The following is a 25,937-nucleotide window of genomic DNA, read 5'->3' as shown; positions in this document are numbered from 1 at the left end:
GTATATAAATTTTCATTCCTTGGGTAAAAGTTATGATGGAGTTTACTGTGTCATAAAGTAGACATATGTTTAACATCATTAGGAACTATCAAACTTTTGGCACTTTAAAGATGTTCCATTTTCTTTTGTCCTACATTATTTGTGATGTTAAACTCAGATGTCATTCTGTTGTCATTCTTTCATATCTAATATACCTTTTTTCATCTGGCTGCTTCAAGATTTTCTCTTTATTTTTTCATTTTCAGCAGTTTGACTGTGATGTCCCTAGATATCATTTATATTTATATTTATGCTGTTTGGTATTAGCTATACCTTTTGGACCTGTGCTTCATTATTTTTCATCAAATTTAGGAAGTTTTTGGTCAGTATTTTTTCAGAAATCTTTTTCTGCTGCAATTTCTCTTTTTCTTCTGAGACCCCAATTACATGCTCTTAGAATATTTGATATTGTCTCAGATTCCTCATATTCTGTGGATTTTTCTTCTATCTTTGCTCTTCCTGTTCTTCATGTTGGATAATTTTTATTTATCCGATATCAAGTTCATTATGCTGTTTCAAGTTGCCTTGTAAAACCATAGAATGAATTTTTCATTTCAGAAAATTTCTATTTATCTGATATCAAGTTCATTATGCTGTTTCAAGTCTCCTTGTAAAACCATAGAATGAAATTTTCATTTCAGAAAATTTCAGTTTTCAGTTCCAGAATATCCATTTGGATTCTTTTTACAGTTTCCATTTCTCTCCTGAGAATTTTTTGTTAGGTCATAAGACTGTCTTATACTTTAAGTCATTGAACATTATGATAGCAATATTAAAGTCCTTTTATGCTAATTCCAACAAGTGGGCAATGTTGGGATCTGATGCTGTTGAAATGGGATCAAGAAGAAAGGTGCACAGGACTTCATTTTCTAATCTCAGTGGTCAGTTGCAAGTGATCAGTATATTATTCCTTTAAAGTATTTAATAATTAATGTTTAAAAAATCATTACACAAAGGGAAATAACATGCATAAAAGAAACACCCTATTGTCTTGGCAACACCAAAAACGAGACGAAAATTCCCGGTGAGCACTTTACAGTTTAAGAAGAATTTAAGAACATGAATCCAATAAAGCAGTAGCACAAATCTAAGACTATGAAATATCAGAATGATGTTGAAATAGATTTTGAACTACTAAATCAAGTAGAGGCGTAAATCAACACCTATGTGATCTCAATAGAGGAAACATATCTGAAAATTGCATTACTAATATTAAGGAAAGGCCTGAAGTGATTATATTTCAATATGCAGAAGAAAAGAATTCATATGGCGAATAGAAAATGATAATTTGTCATAAGGATATTTGGTGTCCATGACTTAGGAACTGAATAAATGAAACAAAAACAATGCATTCAAATATGTAAGAAAATAAAGTTGTTCAAAGTTCTAACTGAATTTGTTGATCCCAAGACATATGTTTTCCAGTAACAGTTTTTATGTGGGTATAGATGTATGTCTTCAGTTCTGTTGGGTATATACTTAGTAGTGGAATTTCTGGGTCATATGGTAACTCTGTTTAATTTTTTGTTGAACTGCTAGACTGTTTCGCAAAGTGACTGTATCATTTCACATTCAGCAGTGTATGCAAGTTTCCAATTTTTACATGTCCTTGCCAACACTTACTATCTTCCTTTTTTTATTATAGTCATGCTAGGGGGTGTGAAGTGCAATCTCATTGTAGTTTTATTTATTTATTTTTTTTGCGGTACGCGGGCCTCTCACTGTTGTGGCCTCTCCCGTTGCGGAGCACAGGCTCCGGACGCGCAGGCTCAGCGGCCATGGCTCACGGGCCCAGCCACTCGGCGGCATGTGGGATCTTCCCGGACTGGGGAACAAACCCATATCCCCTGCATTGGCAGGTGGACTCTCAACCACTGTGCCACCAGGGAAGCCCTCATTATAGTTTTGATTTCATTTCTCTGATGACTAATGATGTTGAGCATCTTTTTATGTGCTTATTAGCTATTTGTGTGTTGTCTTTGGAAAAATATCTATTCATACTCTGTTCATTTTAAAAGTGGGTTATCTTTTGTATTATTCAGTTGCAAAAGTTCTTTTTATACTCTGGATTCAAGCTTCTTATCAGATATTTGATGGGCCATTTTCTGTTGATACCATTTTGTGGGTTGTCTTTTCACTTTCTTGATATAGTGTCCTTTGAAGCACAAAAGTATTAGATTTTGGTGATGTCTAGTTTCTCAGTCTTTCTCTCTGGTTGCTTGTGCTTTTGGTTTCATCTCTAAGTAACCATTGCCTAATCCAATGTCAGGAATATTTACTCCTATGTTTTAAGAGTTTTATACTTTTAGCATTTGTATTTTGGTCTTTGATCCAACTTCATTCTTTTCCATGTGGACATATAGTTTTCCCAGTTTTTGTTGAAGAGATTATTCTTTTCCCATTGAATTGTCTTGGCACCTTTGTCAAAATTTAGTTGATCATAAATGTATTTCTGTACTCTCACTTCCTTTCCATTGACCTATTTGTCTATCTTTATGCTGGTGCCATACTGTCTCAGTTACTTTATCTTTGTAGTAAGTTTTTAATTCAGGAAGTATGAGTCTTCCAACCATGTCCTCTCTTTTCAACATGGCTATTCTGGGTCCTTTGCATTTCCATATTAATTTTAGGATCAGCTTATTCATTTCAGTAAAAAAAAAAAAAGGCAGCTGGAATTTTAATAGAGATTGCATTGATCTGTAGATGAATTTGGGGAACACTGCCATCTTAACAATATTAAATTTTCCAGTCCATGAGCATGGATGGCTTTCCATTTATTTAGGTTTTCTTTAATTGCTTTTTACGATGCTTTGTAGTTTTTCAGTAGATATTTTATATTTTTTGTTCAATTTATTCCTTTTATATTATTTTATTGCTATTATTAATGGAATTGTTTTCTTAATTTCATTTTCCAATTGTTTATTGCTAAGTTGATTTTTGAATATTGATCTTATATCTTGTAATTTTGCTAAACTTGTTTAATAGTCCTAATTTTTTGTGTGAATTACTTAGGATTTTCCACATACAAGATTGTTATCTCAAAGATACTTTTACTATTTTAAATATAGTTGTGTCTGTCTGTTAATCCCATACCCCTATTTTGTTCTTCCCTGCTTCCCTCTCCTCTTTGGTAACCACATGTTGGTTTTCTGTATCTGTGAGTCTGTTGCTGTTTTGCATATACATTCATTTGTATTTTTTTTAGATTCCATATATAAGTCATATAAAGTATTTGTCTTTCTCTGTCTGACTTACTTCACTACGCATAATATTCTCTAGGTCCTTCCACATTGCTGCAAATGGCAGTATTTCTTTTTTTTTTTTTTTTATGTCTGAGTAATATGCCATTGTATACATATACCACATCTTCTTAAGCCAAGTGTTGGTTGATGGGCATGTGGGTTGCTTCCATGTCTTAGCTATTATAAACAGGGCTGCTATGAACATTGGAGTGCATGTATCTTTTCAAATTAGTGTTTTCATTTTTTCCAGATGTGTACCCAGGAGTGGAATTGCTGGATCATATGGTAGTTCCATTTTTAGTTTTTTGAGAAACCTCCGTACTGTTTTCCACAGTGGCTGTACCAATTTATATTCCCACCAATAGTGTATGAGCACTACCTTTTCTCCACATCCTCGCCAGAATTCATTATTTGTGTTTTTTGATGATAGCCATTCTGACCGGTGTGAGGTGATATCTCATTTTGGTTTTGATTTGCATTTCCCCAGTGATTAGCGATGTTGAGCATCTTTTTATGTGTCTGTTAGCCACCTGGGTGTCTCCTTTGGAAAAATGTCTATTCAAGTCTTCTGCCTATTTTTTTTTTAAACATCTTTATTGGGGTATAATTGCTTTACAATGGTGTGTTAGTTTCTGCTTTATAACAAAGTGAATCAGTTATACATACACATATGTTCCCATATCTCTTCCCTCTTGCATCTCCCTCCCTCCCACCCTCCCTGTCCTACCCCTCCAGGTGGTCACAAAGCACCGAGCTGATATCCCTGTGCTATGTGGCTGCTTCCCACTGGCTATCTACCTTACGTTTTGTAGTGTATATATATATGTCCATGCCTCTCTCTCGCTTTGTCACAGCTCACCCTTCCCCCTCCCCATATCCTCAAGTCTGTTCTCCAGTAGGTCTGTGTCTTTATTCCTGTCTTACCCCTAGGTTTTTCATGACATTTTTTTTTTCTTAAATTCCATATATATGTGTTAGCATACGGTATTTGTCTTTCTCTTTCTGACCTACTTCACTCTGTATGACAGACTCTAGGTCTATCCACCTCATTATAAAGAGCTCAATTTCATTTCGTTTTATGACTGAGTAATATTCCATTGTATATATGTGCCACATCTTCTTTATCCATTCATCCGATGATGGGCACTTAGATTGTTTCCATCTCCGGGCTATTGTAAATAGAGCTGCAATGAAAAACTACAAATAGAACTACCTTATGACCCAGCAATCCCACTACTGGGCATATACCCTGAGAAAACCATAATTCAAAAAGAGTCATGTACCAAAATGTTCATTGCCCATTTTTTAATTAGATTTTTTGTTTAAAAAATATTGGTAATTCTTGAGGAAGCAATTCGTCATCTTTGATTCTTAGTGTCTTTATATGTAAGATTAATTGATCTCTAAAATCTGTAGTTTATAGGAGCAATATCCTGTTGCTGAAAAATGGTGCAAAGGAATCATTAGGAATTTTTTGAATATTAAAATAAGAAATGAGTTTGTATACTTCTAGACATTCTGCCCAGTTACCCTTGTATTTCCTGATAATATTTAAATGAGAGAAGAAATTAAAGAATTTATTATTAAATTCCCGAATTGGTTTCATTGTTGACTAAGTCAAATTTATAAGTAACAGTCATGGGACTTGGTTCATATTATTATTATTTAGACATTTCTGATATGTTTAGCAAATATTTACTATTGAAGTATATTAATTTCATTTGTTCCTAGAAAAATTATTTCATGTTTAGTTTATCTTAGCATTGATTGAAAGTTTTTGCTTTCTCTATGCTAGGTATAACTCGGAAAAATCCCAGAACACCTCTTTCTGATCTTCAGGGAATGAATACTCTAAATGAAAAAAACCAACAGTAAGTATGTTTGGTCTAAGTTTTCAAGGACGTAAAGAAGAAATAACTAGAATTCTTATTAATACTTCTGTGGCTTTAAAAGTATGCAGTAAATCGGGCCTTTTTTTCTTTTAATTTCTTAAAGCTTTTGTAAATGGTGTAATAAGTTAAAAAGGTTAGAGTTAACAGTACAGTAAATTGTCTAAGATTGCCTCTAGTAAAGTGGTTGTACAATGTAAAAAAAGTTTCCCCAGGATAATTAAAAATGAGTGCATAGGTTTTAATTTCTGAGACCATTCTTGCGTTTTAAATGTCTTTTGCAAAAGTAATGGGTATTCTGCTTCTTTCCATGGAGAAATCTTATTGGTAAGTAATAATTGAGTAGTTTGATTTACAACAAACTGTCCGATACCTTTTCTTAATGAGTGTGATACCCAAAGCTTACCTTTTACCATTTTCAATGAAGAATTCTTAAGTAAAATTTGAAAGTAACAAATGTAAGTAATTTTTTGAGTTTGTAAATAAAGCTCCTTTTCCTTTACACATACTGTTTTATAAAGATTGTACTTTAAATGAGCAAAAGAGCATTGTTTAGTGTCTAGAGTCTGCTGTGTACATTTTAAACATCAAGAGAATTGAGCTTCTTAGTGTTCTGGTAAGATACAAGATTAGGATGATCAGTCATTTAAAATTAAAGTATAATTTCATTGATCAGGTTTTCCATTTTGAGTTACTATGTCTTTCTAATATATATTATCACTTCTCTGCTCCATAACTTTTTTTTATAACTCTTTATTGCTTATTACAAGAAGTCTAGGTTCACTATTTTAACCTGCAAGAGCTATCACAGCCCAAGTATCCAACCTCAACTGTACTTATCTTTAACGCCAGCAAATTGAACTACTGGCTGTCTTTATAATAGTGCATGCATTTTGTTTTCTTAACAGTGACAGTTGGCTGACGATGAAAATCACCATTATATGTGCATGTTAGATTTTACCTAAGAACAAATTAGATCATTAATCTGGTGACCTGTGTACCTTTTTTATTTCAATCTATTGGCAGTATTCTCACCCTGGTCATTAGAGATCCCTAACTTAAGGAACTCATTTTCTTGATTTGGGTAAAAAAAGGAACTGTGCCTTGTTGCATTTCCTGAAGCAATTTAATGGTTATAACTTTCCTAATTCCTAGTTTTTATTTTTGTTTTTTTCTTGGCCACTCGCGCAGCTTGCAGGCTCTTAGTTCCCCGACCAAGGATTGAACTTGGGCCACCGCACTGAAAGTGCCATGTCCTACCCACTGGACTGCTAGGGAATTCCCAGTTATGTTTCTTTGTACTGCTTTCAATTTTGGATGCCTGAAGTGATCTATATGGGCTTCTGTTTTTTATATGTCAGTTGGAATAGTCTGATATATTGGTTTAAGATTGGTCTGGGCTCAAGCAGTTAAGGTGATTTTAGGCACTCATGGAATGACAAACTGATTTTGTAAAGATGTGTATAAGCTCATTTTTGAGACCCTTCCTCACAGAGAAATTGATCACACCAGCTTGATTCTTTTCCTTTGCGTACAATAAAGAAAGATAAAGAAAGATATGTGGCATTGAAGTAATGTTATCAGGAAAAGGCCAGCTAGCAGTCTTAACAAGAGAGCCTCCCCGCTTGTGTTTGTTGTATTGGTGAGTTTATTTTAGACATATTTTAGAGAAAATTGGTGAGAAGATAGAGAGGATAGAACAATAGATACTCAGAAAATCAAATCAGTCATGAAATCATGAGCTTGTATCTACTAAGTGGAGTCTTTTGGACCTTCCCTATGGAACACTCCTAATAAGTGACTCTTAAATGAAAGAGTGGAACATCCAATTTGCTGGTGATCTAGGACTAAGAATTGATGTAGTCTGTATAAAAACAAGGAAACGCAAATGTAAAACTATTTTTAGCCAGTGCAAATATTCCTCAAGTGAGAGAGAAAACTTTCATCAATGTTGAGTGGGCAGTTGCTTTTTGGTAAGAGGATATAAACTGGAAACAGATGTCTTTGTATCAAAATATGATTTGAAAAAAGTACAGAGCCTATAATTACATATCATGAAGCAGAGATGGTAAATAGAGGCTGCTGAAGTGACACTTAATGTGAATAACTAAAAAGACTGCCCTGGTTTCAAAGATACATTCGTTCCTAGATGGAAAAAGCTCTTCTGAATAGTTGTAGAGAAGATTGTGTGAAGAATAAAATATACCACCCTATATTGGGAAAATATGCCTTTGGAAACTTGTTATTTAAGGGGCAAAAAGAGTATTATCAGAATTTATTGTAGACAAGGACATAATGAATTTGCACATTGTGGAAGTATATGGTATGTTTTATAATTAAATGGGGTCTGCTGTACTATCATGCTAATACCAGGGCATTAAGGAACTAGAATGTCTCATTAAAACTCGTGGGTTATGACACCATTTTTTAGGACTTTGGCTATATTGATAACCACATATTTGAGTACTGGGATAAACCTATCCTCTAAGAGTTGACTATGTAGCATGTGTGGATCCTGATTTCTCTTCTTAATGCAACTGAAAACTCACTGTCTAAAGTGTTATTTTTGTTTAAATTCAACTTTTCCTCTTGATCTGGGTAAATGACTGCTTACCATCTGAGACATTGTATTATAAAATGCAACAATGAGAACAAAAATAAATACTTTTTTTGAAGGATAAGTCAAATAATTTATTACTAGGGTTTTTTAAGTAATTATCATATTTAACATGATTTATAAAGGTGAATGGATTTCAAGGTTCTCTTAGAACCAATATGACTTGATGTCACATAAAACAGCTTGGAGTAATTTCTCATATGTTACAGCCAGATAAATCTCATGGCATTTGATCATGTCTTAGAGTGTATTTTGTTTACCCTAATGAAAAAATACAGAACTTGGTTATTAATGTAAGCAGTTATATGTGATTAGCAGTTCATATAATAATAGCAAATTAGTAGTATGAAATAATACTCATATTTTAGTATAAGTTTAAAACATTAAGTATTATAGGGCTTCCCTGGTGGCGCAGTGGTTGAGAGTCCGCCTGCCGATGCAGGGGACACGGGTTCGTGCCCCGGTCCGGGAAGATCCCACATGCTGCGGAGCGGCTGGGCCCGTGAGCCATGGCCGCTGAGCCTGCGCGTCCGGAGCCTGTGCTCCGCAACGGGAGAGGCCACAACAGTGAGAGGCCCCCGTACCGCAAAAAAAAAAAGTATTCTATAGTTGTTTCAAAAGTCTTTTCCAAATTTTTTCACTTTAATATATAGTATGTTGGTTATCCTAAATGATATTTGTGTGTTTTTACATAGTTTTGTTTGTCCTTTGTTTTAAAAATTAGTGGCTTTTTTACTGGAGCATTATTTGCATGTAACTCCATTCCTGAAGGTCAGATCGTTCTTGAGAGAAAAATAAAGCAATAAATTAAGACAGAGACAACTTCTCGTTCTGCCAGATCATTTGTTTATTTAACAAGTACTTCGTGCCAGGTCGTGTGGCAGAAACTGGAGATTCAATATTTTGTGAGATAGATGTGATAAGTGATATGATTGGAGAAATATAAGATACCATGGAAACATAGAGGAGGACTTTTAAATTTTGTATGCCAGTACTATATTTAAAGAATTGGATATGGGGCCAGATGCCTCAGAAATGTTTTTCAGAAAAAGAATCTTTTAAACTGTTATCTGAGTGAAGAGTAAGGGTGAGCCCTTTGAAGAGGAGGGTGATGTTTTATAGGCAGAGGAGCAACCTGTATGATGGTCCAGGAGCAAAAAGAGAGCTCTCTCTAGAGAACATGGCACAAATAAAGAATGAAAAGAATGTGAGTAAGAAGAGAGAAATGATGAGAGTCGACTCTAGAAAGACAAATAGACATAGGCTAGTTCATGTGGGGCTTTGTTAGCCGTATTGGAGAGGCTGTACTTCATCTTAAGGGTAATGAGAATTTATTTACTGCTTTTAAGCAGGGGACTGACTGATATTTCAGAAGAATCTCTATGGTTGCTTTATGGAGAATGATTTGGAGAGGCCCTGGATTGGATAGCAGTTCTGGCAAGAGATGATGGCTTGCAGTAGGTGGTCATGGGTACACATTGATGTGAACCTGTATTAAGGAGGAAAATTGAAAATCTATATGTCTCTCATCTGATTTTATGAGGATTCAATGTTTATGAGAAGTCTGTGTTGGATTTTCTGTGCTTTGTGCAAATAATTTTTGTATGTATGCAACAAATATATGACAGTGATCTAATGTATATATAAGGAGTACATTGTATATAGAGAACAAAGACGTTGTGTATGCCATCAGTCTTAATAACAATGTGCTAAGCTAAGGGAAGCCCCTAGAAAAACTGAGACACATACCTACGTCAAGTCATTTCACTGAAATAACCAACTGGCACAAAGATTTTTAAGTACCCACAGAGCTTTTTCTTTCTCCCCAGCATCCCATTGATTGTCATCTCTTAAAAATAGGCACAGCCTGTTTTTGCTTTCTTTCACTTCCAACCTTCTACTTCACCATTGAGCCTGCCATTCTAATGCTGGGACTCTTCCTGTTACTCAGTGTGTAAAATACCAGTAAAACCTTTTTGCTGTATTTTAAGCCTTTACATAACACATAGGAGAAAGAGCACGGGTTTGGGAGTCACCAAAAATTTGTTCTTGGCTCAGTTTATCTTCGTATTCTGAGATTGTGGCTCTTGTAGCCTTCGTTTCCTGAAAACAGAGGGTGGGGGGAATCTATGTCTTATATAAAACTTGTGGAATATATTGGGTGAGGAGACAGTAATTAAGGATGATTTCTCGATTTCTGGCTTAGTACTTAAGTAGGGAACATAAAAGAGGCAACAGTTTTGAAGAGGGGTTGATAGTTTCAGCTTGCACATGTTACTTTGAGATTCCTGAGAGATCTTCATCTAGAGAGAGAGAATAAATCATTGGATATACAGATGCACTCAGTTGATTCTTGGGCTAGAAGATGTATTTTGTTATTAATCGGGGATCTCGGTGTTTAGTTGGTGACTTCCAAATGTCTGCTATCTCTAGATTGTTTCTCTTGGGTCAGTCAGTTTTCCCTGCCTATAGCTTTTAAATCTGGCTACTGATGTTCTAGCTATGTAGCTGGGCTTCTCATGATTCCATACGCATACTTCCACTTAATTCCTCCTATTTTCAGTGTACCTCACCCACCCCTACCTTTAGCTATGCCTAATGTCTCTGACTTCTCCTGAGATTCTGTGTTTCCAACTTTTCTATAAAGTAAAATCTTTGAACGGTTTGAGGAAGGGAATGTTACTTCACTATATAGGGTAAGAGTAAGGATCTAGGTCATTTTTAAAGACTTTCAAACTAACTTCCTATTTTTAGCCCCATTCAGCATCACCCTTGCAGTGGTACCAGTTATCTCTAATATCTGACCCTTTCCAGAGTTCTGAATGAGAACAACTTACATTTTGTTGTTTTAGCCTCTCTCCCACTCCAAACCCCAGCCTCTACACACACACACACACACACACACACACACACACACACACACACACACACACGAGCATATGTGTATTCTCAATTATGCCTACCCCTATAGACTCCCCTTTTCTATGATTCTGACGTACACATATACTTAGGTTTTAATTTTTTCTAGTCTACTACATCTCTTATTACATGTCTGTCAACTTTAAACTTTTACTCTTCCTTGTCCCTTGCATAGTCTTCCTTCTCACTCTTTGTCCTTGTGAATTTATGACTTTGTCAAATTCGTGGTATTTCAGCTGGAGGCTGACATAAACAATTGCTATGGAGTATGCTATGGCAGCTTATTATGGGTTTCCCTTTTGCAAACACCAAATAGTTTATTTATAAATGTAGCTTATTTAAGAATGTTATCCTAGGGAGCAGGAGGGGGGATATGGGAATAAAAAAGGGAAAGATGGAGAATCCATACAAGAATCAATGAATGAGTTGGCCACTGGTTGCTCAACCCTGTGGGACCAACTGAGAAGCTTAATGATTTGTGTCTCAGGACCATCTATTTGCCTTGAGGAAGAAAAGAGGAGGGACTAATCCATTGCTCCAGGGGTTGCTAGCCCCACAGAGAGTTCTGCTTGTGTAAGTGCAGAGCAGAAGCCTACATCAGACAAGAGGCAAGTGTCTGGAGTCTGAAACTAGGTGCTGCCAGCAGCACCTGTTTGACGCTGGACAAAATTTGTGTGTATGACTAGTTACAGTACCATTTGCAATAGCAGCAACTAGAATAAGAGGTAAGACTTACGGGATTTGAAATGGAACATAAGAAGTGTGCAGTATACATGTTTAATAGGAAGCTTTGATTCAGTCTTTATACATTAAGGTAGCATTTGATACAAGAGAATATACAAAACACACATGTACATTAGGAAGCATATCAATAAAATGAATACCACCCAAGTTCGGAACCAGAAGATTATTAGTATTGCTGCAGCCACTTTTTTATCATATATTTTCTGATCATTCTCCCTCTCTCCCCACAGGTAACTGCTATCCAGAATTTTATGTATACCATTACTATGCTCTAAAAAATAGTTTTACAATAAACATATGTTTTTCTAAGCAAAGAGTCATTTGGCTTAGCTAGTTTTTGAGTTTTAGAAATACTAATATATAGTATGTGGTTGCTGTGACTTTTCTCCTCAGTAATATCTATCTAAGATTCATCCATCTTGTGGCATGTAATTTGTTCTTTTTAGTTGCTATATAATATTATATGGTATTGGAGGGCATGGGGAGTTATTGTTGAATGGGTACAAAGTTTCAGTTTGGCTAAAAGTTCTGGAGATAGATAGTAGTGATGGTTGCACAACAATAAATGTGCTTAGTGCCACTGTATTGTACACTTAAAAATGGTTAAAATGGGGGCTTCCCTGGTGGCGCAGTGGTTGAGAGTCTGCCTGCCAATGCAGGGGACACGGGTTCGTGCCCCGGTCCGGGAAGATCCCACATGCCGCGGAGCAGCTGGGCCCGTGAGCCATGGCCGCTGAGCCTGTGCGTCCGGAGCCTGTGCTCCGCAACGGGAGAGGCCACAACAGTGAGAGGCCCGCTTACCGCAAAAAAAAAAAAAAAAAAAAAAAAAAATGGTTAAAATGGTAAATGTAGTTAAATGTATTAATTTTTTCTCCATTATTTGTCCTTTTAATAACTTATTTAAATAATTGTTTCCTCAGTCCAAAGTCACCTATTCAGCCAGATTTTCTTCTACACTTTGGTGGTGCTTATATCCATTTCAACCCTAAGCTTTTTTGACAATTGTTTTAATTTCCTCTGATCATGTACAGATGCATCTTGAATTAATTTCATCTTCTTGTAGAAATCTCTGCTGGCATTTTTTTGATCAGAGGGGTTTGTTCTCTAGATCTATCACACAGCTGTCTTTACCTTTGTATTGGTCATTCCTTATGTTATTCTTCTGTTTTGTATCAACAGTTTTTTCTACCATTATTTCCTTTTATAGATCTACTTTGTAAACTTTTACAGAGCATATTCTCTAGAAGCTCCATGAGAAAGTATATATAGGAGGAACATGTTTTTGATTCCTTGTATAACTAAGCATGCATTTATTCTGCCCTCACACTTGATCGGAAATTTGAGTGCGTATAGACTCTTGGTTGGAAATAACTTCTTTTCAGAATTTTGAAGACACCGCCACATTTCCTTTTAGTTACAGCATTGCTGATTTCTGAGGCCTTGTTTTAAATAGCTTTATTGAGATATAATTTACATACCACAAAATTTCACCCACTTAAAGTATACAATTCATTTAAGAGTTGGCCAACTATTCCAAAATCTAATTTGGAACATTTTAGTCAGTTCAAAAAGAAGTTTCCTACTTACTAGAATGTTTCCTTTTCTCGTACTGTCACTCACTGTAGGTAAACATGATCTACTTTTTGTCTCTGTAGATTTGCCTATTCTGGAAAAAATATATATTTTTTGGAAATTTTATATAAATGGAATCTACAATATGTGGCCTTTTATGTGAGACTTCTTTCGTTTAGCATAATGTTTTCAATAATCTACGTTGTAACATGTACCAGTACTTCATTAATTTTTATGGCTGAGTAACATCTCATGTTATGAATATTTTGGTTACACATTTATCAGTTAATGAACACTTGGGTTCTACTTTTTGGCTATTATGAATAATGCTGCTGTGAACATTCATATACAAGTTTTTGTGTGGACGTGTTTTCAGTGCTTTTGAGTACATGCCTAGGAATGAAATTGCTGTGTTATATGGTTACTGTCTATTTTGTTTAACATTTTGAGAGTTTGCCAAACTGTCTTCCAGAGTGGCTCGGACATTTTACATTCCCAGTAGTAATGGGTAAGGGTTCCAGTTTCTGCACATTCTTGTCATTTTGTTATTGCCTGTCTTAGAGGGAATGAAGTAGTATCTCATTGTAGTTTTGATTTGTATTTCCCTAAATGATGATGTTCAGTATCTTTTTATGTGCTTATTAGTGATTTGTGTATGTTTTTTGATGATTCATATATCTTCTTTGAATAAATGTCTATTTTGTCCATTAAAATTTTTTTTGGTAAATATTCTTTCCATGTATATAAATATAATTGTCTTAAAACTGTATCATGCAACAATATTTAGATTTGATAATATATGCAGACAGCTCTTTATGCCATTAAATACTGTTCTCCCACATGGTTTTTTTTTTTAAACAACTTTTTTGGAGTATAGTTGCTTTACATTGTTAGTTTCTGCTGTATAGCAAAGTGAATCAGCTATATGTATACTTATATCCCCATATCCCCTCCCTCTTGTGTCTCCCTCCCACCCTCCCTATCCCACCCTTCTAGGTGGTCACAAAGCACCGAGCTGCCCTCCCTGTGCTATGTGGCTGCTTCCCACTAGCTCTCTATTTTACATTTGGTAGTGTAAAATACCAAATGTAAAAATAGAGAGTCAATGTCACTCTCTCACTTTGTCCCAGCTTGCCCTTCCCCCTCCCCGTGTGCTCAAGTCCATTCTCTACATCTGCCTCTTTATTCCTGTCCTGCCTCTAGGTTCTTCAGAGCCATTTTTTTTTTTTAGATTTCATATATATGTGTTAGCATATGGTATTTTTCTCTTTCTCACTTACTTCACTCTGTATGACAGATTCTAGATCCATCCACCTCACTACAAATAACTCAATTTCATTTCTTTTTATGACTGAGTAATATTCCATTGTATGTATGTGCCACATCTTCTTTATCCATTCATCTGTCGATGGACACTTAGGTTGCTTCCTTTCTATCATATCACTTTGTACATGTCTCAATTACAGAATTTATCACACTTATTGTCACTGTTGATATATGACAATCTCTGTCCCCTATTCTACTAGTCTGTTCATCTCAGACTCATCTCTGTCCCCTACTAGTCTGTGAGTGGGACCACGGCTTAGTCTTCTTCATTCCCCCAGCACCAAACACAGAGGCCAGCACGTGCTGAGATGAGGATGCTGCATAAGGCCTCATGTCCCACTTAGGGCTGGAAGGAGCAGGGCAGAGGGGTGGCAGAGAGAGATTAAAGAAAAGAATGAAGGAGAGATTATGGAAATCATAGGGAGGTCAAAGTAAGGGGATAAATGAGACAAGAGGGGCAGCATTTGTATGAAGCACTGGGATGGGTAATATGAAGACCTTGCTCAAAACAGGTGGGGTCAATTTAAAAAACCAACATTTCTTCAGCACCTACTATGTGTGGGTAACACTATGTTAGACACTGTGGGGATATAAAGTTAAACAAAGCACCTTTCCCTATGATTTGGTTGGGAAGATAAGACAAAGACTGGCAACATTCATGCATACAAATACAAAGTTTTAAGGTTCTTAAAGTTCAGTATCATTTTCAACTTCAAGACATTTAATATGAAGCCCCTCAGCAGTCAATAAGATATTGTTTTAAGAAATATTAGATATGGAAACTGACTTGCCTAGTTGAGATCTCAGCAAAGCTCAACAAGCCTAGACTTGAAACAATTTTCTTATAAAGTGGACTAAGACAGATTGACATGGAAATGTAAATTTTAATACCATTTAGGAGTAGTTCTCATTTCTGTGTCTCAAACTGTATATTATGAGCCTTTTTTTTTTTTACCGTCCCTGAGTTCTCTCTACTTTATTTTTTTTTTAATTTTTTTTTACATCTTTATTGGAGTATAATTGCTTTACAATGGTGTGTTAGTTTCTGCTTTATAACAAAGTGAATCAGTTATGCATATACATATGTTCCCATATCTCTTCCCTCTTGCGTCTCCCTCCCACCCTTCCTATCCCACCCCTCTAGGTGGTCACAAAGCACCGAGCTGATCTCCCTGTGCTATGCGGCTGCTTCCCACTAGCTATCTATTTTACATTTGGTAGTGTATATATGTCCCTGCCACTCTCTCACTTTGTCACAGCTTACCCTTCCCCCTCCCTGTATCCTCAAGTCCCTTCTCTAGTAGGTCTGTGTCTTTATTCCTCTCTTACCCCTAGGTTCTTCATGACATTTTTTCTTTTTCTTAGATTCCATATATGTGTTAGCATACAGGTATTTGTCTTTCTCTTTCTGACTTACTTCACTCTGTATGACAGACTCTAGGTCCATCCACCTCATTACAAATAACTCAATTTCATTTCTTTTTATGGCTGAGTAATATTCCATTGTATATATGTGCCACATCTTCTTTATCCATTCATCCGATGATGGACACTTACGTTGCTTCCATCTCCTGGCTATTGTAAATAGAGCTGCAGTGAACATTTTGGTACATGACTCTTTTTGAATTATGATTTTCTCAGAATATATATCCAGTAGTGGGATTGCTGGGTCGTATGGTAGTTCTGTTTTTAGTTTTTTAAGGAACCTCCATACTGTTCTTCATAGTGGCTGTACCAGTTCACATTCCCACCAACAGTGCAAGAGTGTTCCCTTTTGTCCACATCCTCTCCAGCATTTATTGTTTCTAGATTTTTTGATGATGGCCATTCTGACCAGTGTGAGATGGTATCTCATTGTAGTTTTGATTTGCATTTCTCTAATGATTAATGATGTTGAGCATTCTTTCATGTGTTTGTTGGCAATCTGTATATCTTCTTTGGAGAAATGTTTATTTAGGTCTTTGGCCCATTTTTGGATTGGGTTGTTTGTTTTTTTGTTATTGAGCTGCATAGGCTGCTTGTAAATTTTGGAGATTAATCCTTTGTCAGTTGCTTCATTTGCAAATGTTTTCTCCCATTCTTTTGGTCTTGTTTATGGTTTCCTTTGCTGCTCCCACATGATTTTTAATGACCTTATAGACTTCCATGGGGGTGGTTATAATATAACTTCTTTCATTTATTTCCAATTGTTGTTTATTTAGGTTGTTTCTAATTTTCTTGATATTGATGAAAATTTTTGTAGATAAAGTTTTGCATGTTTGATTATTATTTTATCTTCTGTTGTTCTTAGTAAGAAGCTTGACCAGAAGGACAGAACAAAGCTATTACAAGATTTTTAAGATATTGTCCTGGCTATCTAAAAAGTAGTATAGTTTAAATAAAGAACTAATTGGAAAATAAATATTTTAAGGTTATATTCCATTTTTCAAAAGCAGGAAGTTTCAAAAATAGTACAAAGGAAAAAAATAGTTCATAGAGTCCTATGTACCCTTCACTCAGTTTTCCTTAAATGACATCTTATATACTGGTAGTATATTATCAAAACCAGGAAAGTTACATTGTTACATTAATATTAATTAGACTACCGTTCTCACCATTTAAAAAAATCTGTGTGTGTGTGTGTGTGTGTGTGTGTATGGGTAGTTTTTTGCAGTTTTATCCCATGTATAGATTTGTGTAACCAACTCCACAATCAAGATACCGAGCTCTTTCATCATCATAAAAGAATTTATTCATGCTGCTTATTTGTATTATCCTTCTTCCATGTCCCTTTCCTATCCTCTAGCACCCACTAATCTGTTCTTCATTTCTGTAGTTTTGTTATTTTGCGAATGTTATATAAATCAAATTATATAGTATGAAACTGTCAGGGAGAAAAAACTTTTCGTCTGCCTTCTTAGGTTCAGTGGCTGTGGGCCTGTAAATTAAACTAATGAAGGACAATTAACAGGAGAAGAAGCATACAGTTTTTATTAATGTTTTACGTACATGAGTATTCTCCGAAAAGAAGTGAAACTCAAAGAAGCGGTTACACTCAGTGACTAATATATCCTTTTTCAAAAGGAAAGAGGGTTTGGGCTTCAAACACAGACAAAAGCCATGACATTATATTTTAATACATTATATTATTTACTGCTTGTTAAGTGGTATATTTAAAGGTATTAGCTACATGATGTGCTCACCTTCATGCACATTTGAATGTGAATGTGCTAGAATCCGTAGAAATTTTTTGTTATGAAAGAGTAAAAGATAAGCCAAATTAATCAGTAATCTCTCTGATAAAACCATTTTCTGCTGGTTTAGCATTTTTTCTAAATTTTAACTTTAGTGTTTAAAGTTTTATTTTACTTTTTTAAGAAATGTATAGAGTTTTAGGGATGTCTCAATTAACAAAGCACATTGTACTCTATTTAATTTTTACAGTGAAACATTTGATTTTGCCTGGAATGGCAGAACTGGGATTCGCCAGAGCAGACTATCCAGTAACACCTCCTTGCTTGATAAAGATGGGATATTCGCTAATTCAGCTAGCAGCAAACTCTTGGAGAGAGCCCATGGAATTCTCACGTTAGTATTGATCAATAATGTGGATTGCTTTTTATGACTGATTTAAAATTTCTGGCTAAAAACGAAGAGAGGTGATCATGAAGCATTATTTTCATGAGTAGAATTTTGAGTGAAACAAGACTCAAAAGTAGTCAGAATTTAGAGCTGTGACAGTCTCCTGTATTATAAAGCTGGTGTTTGTTTTCATCTCACCAGGAGAATCAGACTGAATATACTTATTATGGAGATGACTCTTTATTGCTCTTTAACAGACCCTACATCCAGAGAGAGCAAAAACTGATAGCTCTTTTTAGGATTCCTAGTCTTTAACTTCAGTTGTCCTTTAATTCTAGCAATCCTAACAAATTGGGCAGGAAAATCCCTTATGAAGTGGTGAATGGGGCCATATACAGTTTACCCCTCAACACTGCATGGGTTAGAGGTGCCAACCCTCTGTACAGTCAAAAATTTGTGTGTTTCCTGTAGTCAGCCCTCCATATCCACTGCTCCTCGGTATCTGTGATTCCACATCCACAGATTCAACCAACCTCAGATCAAGTACAGTAACTTGAAAGACAATTAACAAGAGAAGAAGCATACAGTTTTGAAAAACTGTTGAAAAAAAATTCCACTTATAAGTGGAACTGCACAGTCAAAACCTGTGTTGTTCAAGGGGCACCTGTATGGTGATATATAACACTTAACCCAAGCCTGCCATTCCTCCTTACCTGATTTAGAACTGGTTTGAGGACATAGATATAACCATGCATGGTAGACAAGTAAAAAGTTCTTAGCTACCTATATCAACATATTTCAAACACTTCCAAAGCATATTTTTTGACCACTAGCTGGAAGTGTGACTGAATTGGATTCCTTAATCCCTAAATCATCGCTTAACGGTGTTAATAGGCTCAATTTGTATAAGTCTTGCTATACTCCAGAATTAGTAGGTGAAAGAGCTTAGATTCAAGCCAAGGTCTTCCTGACACCCCAGCCCATGTTCATAAGCATTGGGCTTTACTCCCTGTATGTAGTCATTAAAAATAAAAAAGATTTGATATAAGTGTGATACTGAATTATGAATAAGGGAAAAAAGGGCAAAGGAGAATTTTTAATTTCTAAAAATGGAAGATCATGAGTCTTAGTGAAAAGTACATTTTAAAAATTCATGAAATTAGGCATCTATTTAAGTTTAAAATGACAGAAACAATGCCTCTTTAGGTTTAAGAATGCAGAGCCCTATTAACATCCAAAAGAAAATGAAACTTCAGCTTTGAATGTACATTATGTTACTTATCATCGGGCTTAAATGTGTTTGTACCTGTATTACAAAGCAGGCATCTCTTTTCTTCTCTTATCCGTCCTTCCCAAAGGTGACTGCTTAGTTGAATTAGACAGTGTTTTCATTTAGGCGACCTATAACTTGGAAATGGGTATATAATCTGTTGTTTTAGTAGAGACCTTGAAATCATTCGTCTCTACCGTGTTTTTTTTTTTCCTAATGTATGATTTATCTCTATAGGAGAAACAAAAATTTCAAATCCAAGCCTGGCCTTCCAAAGGTGAGTATTACGAAAAAAATTTTTCTGTTAGTGCCCCATTTCATAATATTTTTTTATTATTCATGCAAATGATCTTCATAAACAAAAAAAGAAATATCTTATTTGTACCCAAAATAGAGGTTAATTGTGTATATTCAGTTGAAACCATTTTAGAAATAATGCTGGATGTTATGAAATGGCCAAGTTTAATGGTTCAGGTAAATATTTGTGATATGTCCCATTTTCTAGTGTTTGAAGAGCTTCTGAATATAAATGTAAATTTTTGTTGAGTAATTACATCTTTGCATAAGATCTTTTCATTTCTCCTTGAGTCAGGTTAAGATAAAATTCTGAATTTTATCTGATTTAAAAATAATTTCTAAGTAATGCTTACCTAACTCTCATCATCGTTAACATTAGTTAGCCAGGTTTTTCTGTAAAGGTCCAGTTAGGCTTGCAGGCTTATCTGTTCTGGTCTGTGTTATAATTACTTAGCTCTGCTATCATAGCACAAATGCAGCTGTAGACAATATGTAACTGAATGAGAGTGACTGTATTCCAATAAAACTTTATTTATGGACACTGAAATTTGAATTTCATTTAATTTTCACATGCCATCATATATTATTTAATTCTTTTTGCAACCATATAAATCTTATAAAAACAGTGGGCAGGATTTGACCCAGGGGTTGTAATTTGCCTACTCTAATCTACATTCCAAAATATTTATTAAATTTACTAAAGAAAGAAAAATCTTACTGAGTTTTTCTTTCTCTTGTGCTCTCCCAAAGAAGGAGTCCTGTCGTTTGTAACTTTGTTAATGGGCATAATTTCAAAATTCTAAAAGAACTGAAAAAGAGCTATTTATTGTCATGATTCTCTAGTTCAAGAAAGAAGAAAATGAATCTGTCTTTAATTTTCCTTCTACTTAAGTCACCTTATATTTCCAAAGAAAATTTAATGTACTGCTGATGTGGTTTGTGGTAGTGACAAATATGTTTTAAGCCACAAAGAAAAGTTACCTAAGTGGTTTGTGATTATGGTCTTACATGAAACAATTTTATGTAGAGAGAAAGAGAGGAGACTACATTTATTGTCAAATATTCATTATCATTCATTTGTCTTTCTTTTTTCCTTCACTGTCTCTCTAGCCTTTTTGTATTTTGAATGCCACCTCTGGACCTAGTGTTTGTGCTGTTCTTTACCCTCTCCTCAAATGGATAAATTATTTCTTTTTAATTGTAGTATAGTTGATTTACAATGTTGTGTTAATTTCTGCTGTACAGCAAAGTGACTCAGTTATACATATATATACATTCTTTTATAACTTCTTAAACTTTACATGATAGACAACAAGAATATGTTGGATACATCTGAAGTGAACGATTCCATTCAATCATCAGTCATGGGAATCCCATCTATTTCTCAATCTTTTAAATTTAAATATGGCTAATCTTTTGTTTATTTTAGTGTGTCTTGTGTATTCAAGTACATATATTTAATATTAGAGAGGCAACATAGTCTGTGAGAATATAGACCTTGGAGTCAAACTGACCTACATTCAAATGATGGATCTGTTACCTGCTCTTTGATTTTTTAAAAAATTAATTATTTTTTGGCTGCGTTGGGTCTTTGCTGCTGTGTGTGGGCTTTCTCTAGTTGCAGCAAGCGGGGGCTACTCTTAGCTGCGGTGGTGCGTGGGCTTCTCATTGAGGTGGCTCCTCTTGTTGCAGAGCATGGGCTCTAGGCGCGCAGGCCTCAGTAGTCGTGGTACGCGGGCTTAAGTAGTTATGGTGCATGGGCTTAGTTGCTCTGCGGCATGTGGGATCTTCCTGGACCAGAGCACGAACCCGTGTCCCCTGCATTGGCAGGGGGATTCTTAACCACTATGCCACCAGGGAAGTCCCTGCTCTTTGATTTTTGGAGTTGGTTCTCGAACTTGTCTTAACCTCTGTCTCTTCATTTGTAATGTGGAGGATAATATATGTTAGGATGAGAGATATATATTTGGTATGTGCATGATTAGTATTCAATAAATAATAAGTATTTTCTTCATATTTGCTGCCAGAATGTTAGAGCTGAAGCTGTGGCTCATCTGTGTACATACATGTAGGCATGATGTGTGCTTTGTTTAGTAACCTCACTCTTCATCTTACTTTCCTACCCTTCTTTAAATATGCCTTATTTTTTCTAATTATGCTTAATGAGTGTTTGTGTTTTGCTTGTTTCTTTCAGTCCATTTCAAACCAAGGCAAAACAAGTATATATTAATAAAATTAAAGTGGCGGGCTTCCCTGGTGGCGCAGTGGTTGAGAGTCCGCCTGCCGATGCAGGGGACACGGGTTCGTGCCCTGGTCCGGGAAGATCCCACATGCCGCAGAGCGGCTGGGCCCATGAGCCATGGCCGCTGAGCCTGTGCGTCCGGAGCCCGTGCTCCTCAACGGGAGAGGCCACAACAGTGAGAGGCCCGCGTACCGCAAAAAAAAAAAAAATTAAAGTGACAGATCCTATATCCTCATTGACTATGGTCATTTGCTGATTAAGATATTTTGGTTGCGTTAAGTTAGATTTATGTGAAGTGGAAGGAAGCAACAGAAGTGTAGATAACCTGAACTTCTTTTCCCTTTTGCTGTTTTGTGAAATCTGCAGCCACTTTCTTACCTTGAGTATGAATCATTATTGTACGCATCCCTACAACTTTTATCGCTACTGGAAATAAGATTCAGTCACCTGTATTAAGGGCACCTCATTTTATTGATATAGGTAGGATTTAGAATGCTTTATTTTTATTACAGTTCTGAATAAACACAGGCAAATATTCAACACATATAATCCAACAGCCCTTAGCCTTCTGTTAATATAATTCTGTTTTGATAGTTCTTTCCATTTCTCTCCTAGAGAGTACTTTCCCTCTCATACCTTGAAACCATCACTTCTATTAAATATACCTTTCTAATATGATCTACCTTTGAATTTTCAATCTTTTACTGACAGTTCCCTTGTTGTACATTTCTACTTTGACACCCTGCTCATCTCTCAGACTTGATCCCCAAAGCTATTTTGGTTTGTCACTCCCCTACTGAATTTTTGTAGTCACTCAGGCTCAAACGTTGAAGGTAAGTTTATTGTGCATTTTAGTTGTCTTTAACAACATGAGCAATATCTTCTTAATCTTTGTGGCTACAGCACCTTGCACAGCAAGCAGTAAATATTTGTTTAAAAAAGAATGAACTGACTAATCTTAATAAGCTAAACAATGAAGATGGAATTAAGAAAGGAATAAAGTAGATAATGAACAGAAGACCTAAGAAAGGAATTAACTCCGTATCTGTTTTCTGCTAGATCTTGGGCCCACAGTTCAGTTCTTGGTTTTTGTCACATCATACTGGACTATTGAAGCTCTCCCTTGACTGGATTTATCTCTCTCTTGCCTCCTTAGCCTCCTGTCTTCCACATTGTTCTGCTCTGCCTTGTCTCTCCTTTCTTCCTTGCCCTGTTTTATCTTCTTCATAAATCTTAATAACCCTCAGATTATCATTTATTTTTTAATTTCCTTATAGTCTGTTTCCCTGTACTTGAATGCAATGTATTCCTGGCACTTAGAACAGAATCTGTAGTAATCACTGAATATTTGTTGATAGATCTAATCATGGTGAGTTTTGTGGACAAGAGACTGGTCTCCAGTTGCTGAGGAAACATTGTTCAAAAATCATTACTTGCTAACCATTCGTTCATTTATCCAAACTAATATTTATTGAGTTTGCAGTACCAGACACTGTTTTAGGCATTGGAGGTGCTGAGATAAACAGTCCAGTCAGAGAATCCTTGCTCTCTCATAGTGATTCTTTTAGAGAAAGAGAAAAAAATACATAACTAAACAAAAGATGATTTAGATGATATTATGTGCAAAGAGGAAAATAAAATGACATATTATTGATTTAGATGGGGGCTGCCTTTGGGGTATTTAAGAAAATAGCTTCATGAGAAAGTTTGGGTATTTAAGCTATAAGTTGAATGCTAAGAAAAATCAAGCAATGTAAAGGTCTAGCTATAGAGTATTCCAAGCAAATGAAAAGGTTAGAAAGACCTTGAGATAAGAATGAATGTGGATTTTTTTTGTTTTTACCTTTCTAATTAAATTCCTTGATGGGAAGGACTTTTTAATAGTTAAAAAAAAAAATAGTTACTTGTATTTTTCACAGTTCATCTGACCCTTTTTCACATAGTGACATTTAGTAATTAATTTTACCATTGCTTTAGATATGGTTTATAAAATGCAACCATTTCCGAGGTCTTTTTATCAGAAGTATCTTAAATGTTGGGGGGGGGGCAATAATTTTAGGCTTCGGTGATAATTTCATTTTACTTATGGGTAAACCACACAACTCTTCTAATTGAGTCCTGACCAGTATATGAAATTACTTTTTTCTTAATATACAATGAATCTTTTTGTAAGAATTCAAAAATACTAATAAAAATTAAGTATAAACTCTCAAAATTCAATATACACATGTACTATATATATTTACATATATATTATTGTTTTGTGTGGGGTTTTTTGGTCAAGAGTATTTGCAGATATTTTTCCACGTCAGTAAATATAGGTTACAGTATTTTTAGGAGCTGTATAGTATTCAGTTGTGTGAATGAAGCATACTTTATGAAAAAAATTCTGTATAGTTCCTTATTGCTTTTGTTTAGAATTTTTCACTATTTTTTTGAAGTACATTGTCAGAAATAACATTCAGAGCTCTCCTTAGATAAATACGTAGACGTGAAATGGTTTATCAGAAAGATTATAATGATTTGCGTTCCTAAGAACAGTGCATAAATATGCCTATTTCATGTATACTGGGTTTTATCAGCCTTTACTATGTTTGCCAATCTGATGTGCAGAAAATCTCCTTAAAAGAAAATGTGTATTTCTTTGATTAAAAGTGAGATTGATTGTCATTATGTTACTTGTCATTTATATTTTGAGAATTGCCTGTTGAAGTCTTCTGCTCATTTATTATCACTGGATGTATTTTTTAAAGGATTTTTTTTTACAGTTCTTATATACGGATAATAAGTCTTTGTCATTATTGAAAATATTTTTTCTTAGGTGGAATTGTTGAAATGTATATTGTACTTAATGCCACTTGGAAGTTTTTATTTTTTAATGTTTATCTTGTCAAAATTAATATTTCTTAGTCTTTTAATTTGTCATACTTGTAACTCAATTCTGTGCTTCTCATACAATAAAACTTTTACTACTTTTAAAATAACATATGCAGTTGCACAACTGTATAGATACATTTTTTCCATTGACAAACGCACAGCCATAAATTAGTAGGATTTTAAAAATTGATTAATGATTAGCTAAAAAAAGCTCCAAAATACTTTATTAGTGTCCTGTTTTGTATTCTTTAGTTGCTTTATGTGTAACTTATATCTTATTTTTAAGATTAATAATTAGGACCTCAGGATGCGGGTTGATAGGGACTACATTTTCTTTTTTTCTGTGTACGTGTTCCTGGCTTACCTACAATATAGCCCAGGGGTTGAATTTAATTTATTATCTGTGTGAGTCGGGATTCAGTTGCAGATAACTAACAACCATAGATATTGTTAAGTAGAAAGGGACTTTATTCAAAGAGGTGCTTACAGAAGTCATCAGAAGTATTAAAACAACGGAGCAGAACTGACCTCAGCTGTACTCAGAAAGCTAGGAAATGAGGAAGCCACTATCACTGGTGCTGCTTCCAGGCTCATACCACCTGCGGTGTATGTAATCCAGGAATCAAGAAGCTGCTACAACTGTTGGCTTCAGGGCTAAGGTGCTTTTACTAGAGTTGCAGTGACAACACAAATGCCCTGCACTCTGCCTCACAACACTTTAAAAAGTAGTGCCTGGGCACTGGGACCACCGAAAACTTAAGTACTTCTGTGTACATGTTTGCCAGCAGAAATAAGCTAGTAGCCAAAGCCTCTGCCTTAGTTAGACCTTCCCAGTTTCACATGTGGGAATTGATGAACTTAAATCACATCCAGAACCTGAGATGTAAGAGAGTTTGGGAAATGTAGTTTCTTTTTAGCTGGTAAGCTTGTGTAAGAAAGCAGAAGGAGGGTAAAAATGGACATTGAATATTAATTGCTCATATTCACCACAGTCATTATACGCATGAATAATGAAAACTGGCTTACAATTTTGTTTTTCCTATTCTTAGATTAATTTATATGAAGAATTTGATTTTTTCCCCCTGCTTTTCAGCACTTGCTAGAAGTAAAGTCTTTAAAGCACCTGACAAGACTGACCCTACAGGATCGCATTACCAAGTCTCTTCTTCATTTGCACAAGAAGAAGAAACCTCCCAGCATCAGTGCCCAGTTTCAGGTTGTTTCCTGTTTTACCTTTTTTTCCTTTTATTTTTAACAAAGAGGAATTTGTTTTGTTCAGATTGACATTGTAAGGTCAAAGTGATCTGCAAGATACCTGAATGGGATATGATTCATGTGACTA

At 35.3% G+C, this 25,937-nt stretch overlaps 1 protein-coding gene across 11 annotated transcripts in view; it reads left to right on the top strand.

Annotated features, from left to right (window-relative positions):
* Nucleotides 1-25,937, top strand: part of MYO9A (myosin IXA) — a 268,245-nt gene that overhangs the window by 140,008 nt on the left and 102,300 nt on the right. For all 11 annotated transcript variants that reach the window (XM_027123508.1, XM_027123501.1, XM_027123505.1 and 8 more), the window contains 4 exons: nucleotides 5,077-5,152; nucleotides 17,772-17,915; nucleotides 19,417-19,456; nucleotides 25,689-25,811. In XM_027123508.1, coding sequence (XP_026979309.1) covers nucleotides 5,077-5,152; nucleotides 17,772-17,915; nucleotides 19,417-19,456; nucleotides 25,689-25,811 — 383 coding nt within the window. The remainder of the gene's footprint in view (nucleotides 1-5,076; nucleotides 5,153-17,771; nucleotides 17,916-19,416; nucleotides 19,457-25,688; nucleotides 25,812-25,937) is intronic.

This window comes from Aethalodelphis obliquidens, unplaced genomic scaffold (genome assembly GCF_003676395.1).
Source record: "Aethalodelphis obliquidens isolate GAN/ISIS:26980383/991018 unplaced genomic scaffold, ASM367639v1 scaffold26, whole genome shotgun sequence".
NCBI lineage: Eukaryota > Metazoa > Chordata > Mammalia > Artiodactyla > Delphinidae > Aethalodelphis > Aethalodelphis obliquidens.
The sequence above is the reverse complement of the archived record's forward strand: the minus strand, read 5'-3'. Positions and strand labels throughout refer to the sequence as shown.